The 8769-nt window shown below is 47.1% G+C and overlaps 1 protein-coding gene across 1 annotated transcript in view; it reads right to left on the bottom strand.

The window, feature by feature from the left end:
- Positions 1-1164: 1164 nt before the first annotated feature.
- clcf1 (cardiotrophin-like cytokine factor 1) overlaps positions 1165-8769 on the bottom strand; it is a 12938-nt gene continuing 5333 nt past the window's right edge. The window contains exons 2-3 of the mRNA XM_071917183.2: positions 4849-5003; positions 1165-3977 (exon numbers count right to left, since the gene is read on the bottom strand). Coding sequence (XP_071773284.2) covers positions 2625-3977; positions 4849-5003 — 1508 coding nt within the window. The 3' untranslated portion in view covers positions 1165-2624. The remainder of the gene's footprint in view (positions 3978-4848; positions 5004-8769) is intronic.

Raw genomic sequence — 8769 nt, 5'->3', positions numbered from 1 at the left:
AACGAAGTTCTGACACATACAGAGATAATGACTCACACACGTGCTGTGCTTGCAAGCCCACATGGGCAAACAACAACACACACACACACACACACACACACACAGAGAATACAAAGCTGTCTTTGTTAACTACTGGTGGCCCTCTGTCGTCGCTTACCGAATGTGAAAAACACACAGCGTCTTGTGTGTGTAAACGTGTGTGTATGTGTGTGTGTGTGGCGTCTAAGTGTGTGTAACCCTATCTCGGCGTTAACCCTTTCCCCCACTCTCTGCGTCTCAGTCATGAGCGTCAGTGTGACCATGTGTCAGCGCCGACCCCCACATCACATAAGTCACTTCCCGCTCAGCCGATGCCAGACCTTTTGAGGCTCGAGTGCATGTGCGCACTTGTTTGCAAGTGCGTGGGTGTGTGTGTGTGTGTGTGTGGTTGTGTGCAGGTGTGTACCTCGGAGGTGATGGAAGGGAGATTCTCATTGATCCCTTAATATCTGGCCCAAGGCAAGGAGAGGGAGCCAGAGAGCGTGGGGGAGAAAGAGAGATGAGAAAAATAGAGCCGAACCACAAAAAAAAAACAAAGATGAGAGAGAAAAAGATAACAGGTGAGAAAGAGAGAAAGAGATAGAAAAAAAGAGAAATGCAAAACTGATTGGAGACAGAGACAGAAAAGGTTGCGGAGGCTTTTAAACACAGACACAACAAGGGAGTCAGGCAGTTAGAGGGATTATGAAGGGTGTGTTTGTACCTGTGCCTGTTTGTGCCAATGTAAATCCCTCATTGTCACAGGTCAGAGGGATGTTTTGGGGAAGAGGAGCTTCGTGAGATAGTGGGATCGGAACAGAAAGTGGGACGGAGGGAGGGAGGAGGGACGGTTGGGAAGAGAGAGATGAAAGAAAAAGCGAGATCGTAAATTTTCGCCCCGGACAGACAAATAAAAACTCTCTCATACCCCGCCTCCCTCTTTCTATTTTCGTGATGAATGTGAGTCGGCCTTTGTTTCCAGAAATGCCCCGACCCCAAACTCTTCTCCCCCCGTGCCAATCACCCGAAACCATCCCTATAAAACCAAACCGATGCAAACAAAAATCCCAAATACATTCTTTCGGTCTCTCCTCCCGACCTCTCCCCAAATGACCAATAACACCGTACGCTCAGTACAAAAGCTCGTATTTATTCTCTTCTTGTGTTATGGTACAGTATTTTCACATTGGAAAAAAAATAAATAAACATCTCGTTCAATAAATATTATAGAGATATGATCCATAACCTTTATACGCCCTGTCTGAGGCACATGGAAAAGACAATAGCAACAGATTTAATTGCAAAAGAAATTGAGGCATCCGTAAGTTGCCTGGGGAAAAAAATGGTGCATTTTGCCATTGATATCACTGAATTTCTGTCATTTTAAAGCACTTTGACACCGATTAGATGATCAGGCAATGAAAGTTGCCTGACAATTGCCTGACAATTTCACCTCAATATCTCTTATTTTTGTGTTTTTGAGTTTAAGAGTTTAAAAGAGATAAAGTGACTTAAACATAAAAACTCAAAAACAGGAAAAAATTTGATATTTTCCTGGGACACTGATTCTATCCTAAAACATCTACAGATAGTGTTTAGTATTACTTACTCTGGAGTGAAAAAATAAAAAGTGTTACAAATCAGTGAGTGTTGAATCAAAAGCAGCATAGAAAGGAATGGTACATCACGGCGCAACTGCGTACCACTGTAGTTGCATGTGTGTCTGTGTGTGTGCGTGTTTGACCGTCTCTCTGTCCGGATGCTATGTGTAGCGCTGTTGTAGAGTTACTGTAACTGACCGGCGGATTTCTGATTACTCAGCAATACCCCTCTCTATCCGCTCTTTCCAGCGCTCATCCGCTGACTCACGCCTCCTCCCCTCTTCCTCTCCTTTTTTCGCCTCTTCCTCTCCTTTTCTGTGCCCTCGCCATCCCTGTGGCCATTTCCCCCTCTCCCTCACCCTGCCTTTGTCTTTCGCCCATTCATAACTTTCCCCTTCTTCCCTCAGAGAAAATGAATGTTTGCTGATTCACACATCTGGGGTCACTGAATCAGCTTTTCACTCAATAGCTGCACTGTCTATCTATCTGCCTGTCAGTCAGTCTGTGTGTGTGTGTGTGTGTGTGTGTCTAGCCACCTACAGTGGTATTTCAGTTGATCTATGAGCCGTGAAGTCCGGTAACTCAGCCCAGTCTCAGTGTCTCTTGCTCAATGAGCTGCTATGTGCATTAGTTGGGTGGCAGTGCTGGTAATGCGTTGGCTTTGTGTGTGTTATATTCCATTAGCACTGCTGGTGACCTGCCAGATAGTCCTTCATTCACTTATTCCACCACAGAGCAATACGGTATGAATGAATGTGTAAGAATGAATGTGTTTATATGTGTGTGTGTGTGTGTGTGTCTGTAGTCTGGAATGTGTGTGTGTGTGTGCTTAGCCAATGTGAGCAAAGGTCTGTAAAATCTCTCAGTCTTTTTCCATACAGATGCACCTCCAGTCCACTCAGAGTCTGTGCACATAATATATTTTTGATATACTGCATGTTTTTTTTTCATATGTGTGTGTGTGTCTGTATGTCTCCAGCCCCGCCTCAGTGCCTCCTCGCTCCCTCAGCCTCGGAGTCTCTTCTTGAGGCGGTTGAAGTCCTTAGCCGACCGCCACAGCCAACTCTGCAGCTCTCGCAAAATCCAAAACCCCTCCACTTTCCTCGAGAAGTCGTTCAGCGTCGGCCGCACCGACAGGAGCGGAGAGGAGGAGGAGGAGGAGGAGGAGGAGGAGGAGAGGGAGGAGAGGAGCGGGGACAGGGGGGGCGAGAGAAGGGCGGGACCCCTCCGTAAAGAAAGAGGGACGGGCTGCGGGAGGAGGGTGTGCTCCTCGCCCACTCCGAACGGGTAGAGGAGGGAGAGAGTGGAGAGGGGAGGAGGGTGGAGGGTGGGGGAGAGCAGGGAGCGAGGGGAGCGGATGGAGGAGGAGGAGGAGAGCAGGGAGCTAGATTCCCTCTCCTCCTCCGCCAAATACCCTCTCCCCCTCTCTGCGTTGACGGCGTCTTCCTCTCTGGGTGCGTCTTGGTGTTGGGAGAGGAGGTCGAGGTTGTAGCTGTATTGATTGTTGTTGTTGTTGTTGTTGTTGTTGGTTTGGATGTTGGATGAAGACTCGCTGACTGTGGGTTCCTCTTCATCCTCCATGACGCTCAGCAGCCTTCTCCTCCCCCCCCATCTCTCCGTCCCTCCCTCTCTCTCCAGCTCCTCGTCCTCCTCCTCCTCCTCCTCCTCCCCTAATCTCTCTTCTTCTCCGTCGGCCCATCTCCAACTCTCCGGCTCTCCCCTCCTCCCTCTCCTCCCTCTCTCTCCTCTTCCCTTCTCCCTCGATCCGCCGCTCCTCCCGCCGGCGCCGGCCGCCTCCGCTCTCCTCCCTTCTTTCCCCCTCTTTTTGTCTGTCGTCTCCCTCCTGGCGCCGTCCTCCCTCTCTCCCCGGACGACCCTCGTGCCGCTTCTTCTCTGGTTGTCCCGCTGACCGGACTCGGCCCGCGTCCCGGCTCTGGCCTTGTACAGGCTCTGGCTCATCAGCGGAGCCGGCCTGCTGCGCCCGCCGTCGGCCCCCGTCTCCTTCCGAGGGTGCTGCAGCAGCTCGCCGCCGCTGCTGCCCGTGTTCGCGGAAGGAGGAGGGAGCGCGTAACCGAGAGTGGTCATGAGGCCGGATATGGAGCCCAGCAGGCCGTCCAGGCCCGTGCAGAAGTGCAGCAGGGAGGTCTGGAGGTAGGGGCAGAGCGTGGAGCGGGCCAGCTCCCTGACGGCCGCCAGCAGGACGGAGTAGGCCCGCTGGTTCTGGGCCAGCCGGGCGCGGTTCTCCAGGCCGCGCCACAGCTCCAGGCGGGTGGCGGCGCTGGGCAGGGAGAGGGCCGTGCTGTTGGGACGAGGGGGGGAGAAGTCCTTCTCATTGAATGGAGGGCCCAGGTAGGACAGCTGCAGACACAAAAAAACGACAAGAGAGGATGAAATGATTTAAGTTTGCTTTATAGTGTCACCAGATTAAATGGCAGCCATGTTAACAACCCAGCAAGCATTTCACAGATGGCAAAGTGCTGGAAGCGGCCAAGTTCAGCGTCAATCCAAGCGAGCAAAGTATGATATTATGATTCGCCAGCATGGAAGAATTCATATTAAAAACAGCTCTGGAAGCTGTTTTGAACTGATATCAGAAAGATATTTCGGCCCCGATTTCACAAAGCAATGCAGGTAGCAGCTACATAACAAACATTGTCTCAACTTTCATTTTAGCGCTATATTTACACAGTTGTTGGTTGTTGGTTGGTTGATGCAGACCATCACATCAACATCTGTTCAACATCAAAATCTTTGCTGGGAAAGAGTCATGCTCAAAAACTCTATGAGATATAAATATCTAGGCTTATGATCTTCACCATTTATGTATCATTCTGTGAGATTTTATGGTTGCAATTTTTTCCCATCAATTTTTTGGTCTATTGTGATGTTTTTTGTGTAGTCTTTGTTTATGTGAGAAAATGTTTTATGTGAAACTTTTAAGTTTTTAGCATCTTAACCAGGACTCCCTGGAAGAAGAGAAATGGTATCTCAATGGGAACTTCCTGGCTAAATAAAGGAGAAATAAAAAAATATATATAGAAGAGTCAAATCCACCATGTACCAAAATGATGCCATACTGATGGTGCAACGAGTGAAAGTTATGAAATATATCTGTCTGGATTGAAGAGGAAATGGATGTTTTTCTTACTGGTAGTTTTGATCAAATTACCAAGTGGTGTCATAAAAAGTTAGCACTCACAGTGTCTCTATCAAAACAACTTTTACTCACATATGTGTCCTTGATTTCCTTGAGCTGGTGCTCCAGGTATTTGGTCAGCTCATACGTCCGCTCGATAGAAGTCCTCTCATTGGCCAGGTTGGGGGACGGGTCCAGGGCCGTCACCACGGCGGCAACCAATAGCAAGACGAGCTGGTTTTGATGGACTGTGGAGAGAGCAAATACACGAGTTTGATTAAAAACAGCAGACGGACAGTGCGAGATGTGTCTTTAATGACATTCAGAGCTCGGGTGTCCAAACGATAATTAACACACTGCAGAGGTATTCGTGTAATCATAACAACGAGGTGAAATTTATCTCGGGAAATTATTTTCTCAGACATTTTGTGATTATTTAACTTGGATGCTGTGTTTTTAATAGATTTGATGATGATAGGACATTATACTGGGAGTTGAAAGGACAAAATCACCTACGGCTACAGCTTCCAACCTTTGCTGCAATAAGCGCGCCATCACACTGTTTATAGGATTTTTTTACAATATTCCGGTTTATTTCTTTGTCTCTATGGCGATGGCCTTGTCTGTTTACATATTGCTAGATCAGAGTCATCTGACACTGCCAATAAAGCTTTTTCCGTTTCAGATCTAATTTTAGAGGTTTCTGGCTGTCGTAGGTTTACTCTGGCTTCAAATAAAACCTCCCTTAATAGCCTCAGACAGTCAGACAAATGGCTCCTATGTTCAATCCACCACTCTGTCAGGCAAACATTAAACACACACGTGTGTGCATGTCACTCTTTCTTTCGTTCTTTTCTTTTGTTCTTTCGTTCTTTCTTTCATATACTTCTCTTTCATATGCATATACGCATGTCACACACACACACACAAACACACACACGTTCATTCCTAACCGATATCCTGAAATACAAAGACATGTGGCTTTCTTTACAATCATAAACATTAATGTGTGTGTTTGTGTCAGTTGTGTGTGTGTGTGGGTGTGTGTATGAATGCATGTCATCGAGTTCTTGTTTAGGTTTGGGAGTGCTTGTATAGGTGTTTTACGTTACTGTGTGAGTGTTTGTGAGAATGTTTGTACCCATAATTACATATGTGTAGTCATACTGCAGTAAGAATATACAGTGCATTTGTGTTAGTGTGTGTGGGTGTGCGTGTGTGTGTGTGTGTGTGTTGGTAGGGGTTTGGGTGGGTGGGGGGGGGGTAACTCTGGAACCCTTTTAGTGCCTTCCTCTCTGGTTTCAAACAGAGAAAATTGGAGCTGAAAGGTGGTTTTCGACATTAAGGAACTTCATGTCCATCCACTTCTCTTCATCTCATGCGTGTTCCTCCTGGTCGCTTTCTATCACACACACACACACACACACACCTCCTGCATTCTCTTTGTCCCAACCTCTCTCCCTCTCTCACACTTGGGTGAGGGATTGAGGAAGTGAGAGTAAAATAGCTCTCACTTCCTCAATCCCTCACTCAAACACAACACACCTCTTTCCTCCCACCTTGCCTCCCACTCCCTTCCCTTAGTCATCTCTGCTCTCCATCATCCTTTTCCATCCTCTCTCATCTATCTAGCCCCCCTCCTCCCTCCTGACATCCAGACAGTAGGCTGTGATTCATGCTTGTAATTATGGGCAAAACATGCTGCTGTTCAACAGGTGTGAAATATGTATTGCACAATGTGTGATCCTGTCAGCTTTCTCTTTCTTCCTCGCTCTGTCTTTCTCTGGTTGTCTCGCCTCCTCGGGCCTCCCATCGCTTCACTAATTCAATCCCTTTCTTCTCTGAAACTAGTCACTTAGATTACTCTCCCGTCATCTTTCCCTTTCTTTCCCATCACATATTTCTCTTTTTCTTTTCTCTCATCTGTTTCTCTGTTCAAAGTCTATTCACTCCTCCCCCCTTTTTCCTCCTCTCCTTTCCTCTTATCTCTGTTTCGCCTCGGGTCAAAATAACAGCAGCCTATTAACCCCGATTAGCTGTCCAACCCCTCTATCGCTCCTTTTTTCTCTCTCTTTCATCCCTCCATCATGGAGAGCTCCCCCAGGGGCAGTAAGAGACTCTAAGTGGAGCGCTTAAGCACCTTGCAAAACATTCACCCTCAACACGTTCTCGGCGGTGCTAAGCAAACAAGTCGGGACCTAAAACAGTCAACACCTACTTCCTCTGACTCAACCGCAACTTACACTTGACGCAGATATCAGCAAGCACTCCCAAACAGGGTTGGGTGGAAACGGATACTTGTCATGGTGTTACGTATTCTAAATACAAACAAAAAAAAATTATTGTTATGTTACCTGAAAAGAATGTATTCTGATTAGAGATACTTGAGAAAAATTAGAGGAATACTTTTAAAGTGAAAGCGAGAAACTCAGAAGGCCGTTTAACTAGCGGCAGGTGTTACGTCTTTATAAAATGTTGCACACAAAAAAATTTGTGTTTGTATGTAAACCTGAAATAAATATGCTGAACTTTGCAATTTTTTACTTTTTCTCATCTGCACCATTACCTCAAATATGGCAAAGTCATCTGAAAGTAACTGAAAATGATCAGAATATATTACTGAGTTTGAGTTTAACATAATCCCTTGGTTTATGTTAAACTACAATTTTTATGAGGTAACTGTTATAACTGTTATACATTTTAAAAGTCACCCAGCCAACCCTGCTCCCAAACTAGCCGAGCAAGCTCAGCCTCGCTGTAGGGGAGGGAGAAAGGAGGGATTGGATCTGTCACTTGTAATTGTACACAGTTCAGGGACTTTTAATGACTAACTGGTGGGTAATTTTGGTGTCGAAAATGCCTGTCATGAGGGTGGCATTGCCAAACACTGTCAACAAACACGACCCCGGATTGCTCGATTCAAAAAGGGGGAGATGTGGTCCGCGCAGAAGGAAAGCAGCCTCCTCATTACTGGTAATGCTTACACTACCAGTTGACCCCGAGTTGTCGGCTACATCAAAGCAGCTTCCCAGACGCTGTGCTCAAACACTGCGGTCGGACCCAGGCAACTCCCACACACACCTTGAAATCAGTCAACTAGGACAACCCCGTCGGCTTCCAAACAGCCAAGCCTCCTCCGATCTCCTCCGACCGCAAAAGCCTCATCACCTGTCAGAAGCAATAAGTGTCTTTCAGCGACGCCGGAACATTTGGAGCTCATCAAGCCGCGGGTCACTCCCACCGAACATCCCCCATTAGCATCAAAACACCCCGAAATCAACCCGACATCGTCGACTCTGCGTGTGAACAGCCCCGAAAGAAAGGACACGCTCTTTTTGCGCGTAAGGGTCGCTTTCGGAAGGAATAAACAGGTACCAAAAAAAAAACGAGGAGTCTGGAACGGAGAAAGAAAATTCTCCTTTGGCAAAATTCGACCCAAACGGTTCCAAACTGTTTCCTTTTGTCTCCAGCCACATGGGCCGAGATGATTGCCAGACGTGAAAGGCTCTTGTTGTTTTGATTGAGCGCTGACATGTCTAAAAGCATCCTCCTCCGGGGCTAAAAACAACTACTCTTTTGTACGAGTGGCGTAAACTGAGATAACTCAAATCCAGAGCCATGTTCTTGTTATATAATATTATATTGAGTAACTACAATATAGTCGGCGTGTATCCCGGCTTCAAGGGCAAGCCCCGGAGGCTTGGGGCTGTGTGTGTGTACCTGGCAGTGGAAGCACACTCCGCAGGGCAGGGTTGAAACCAGAACATTCTCCGTGGGAGGATTGCATTACAGCAACACAGGGGTTCCCTACAACGGCCGACCATGACCTGCCTCTGTGTGTGTGTGTGTGTGTGTGTGTGTGTGTATTCCTCTGCCTCTCTTCATCTCTTTTTTGGCACACATACCCATGAAGGTTGTGCAGCATCCAATACACGAACGCACGCACGCAAAACACACACACGCAGGAGAGCTCAATTCTTCATAACAGATCATATTTTTTTTCATATCTATGGT

The sequence above is a fragment of the Centroberyx gerrardi genome, chromosome 16, assembly GCF_048128805.1.
Source record: "Centroberyx gerrardi isolate f3 chromosome 16, fCenGer3.hap1.cur.20231027, whole genome shotgun sequence".
NCBI lineage: Eukaryota > Metazoa > Chordata > Actinopteri > Beryciformes > Berycidae > Centroberyx > Centroberyx gerrardi.
Note: the sequence above shows the minus strand (reverse complement) of the source record. Positions and strands in the feature narration are given on the sequence as shown.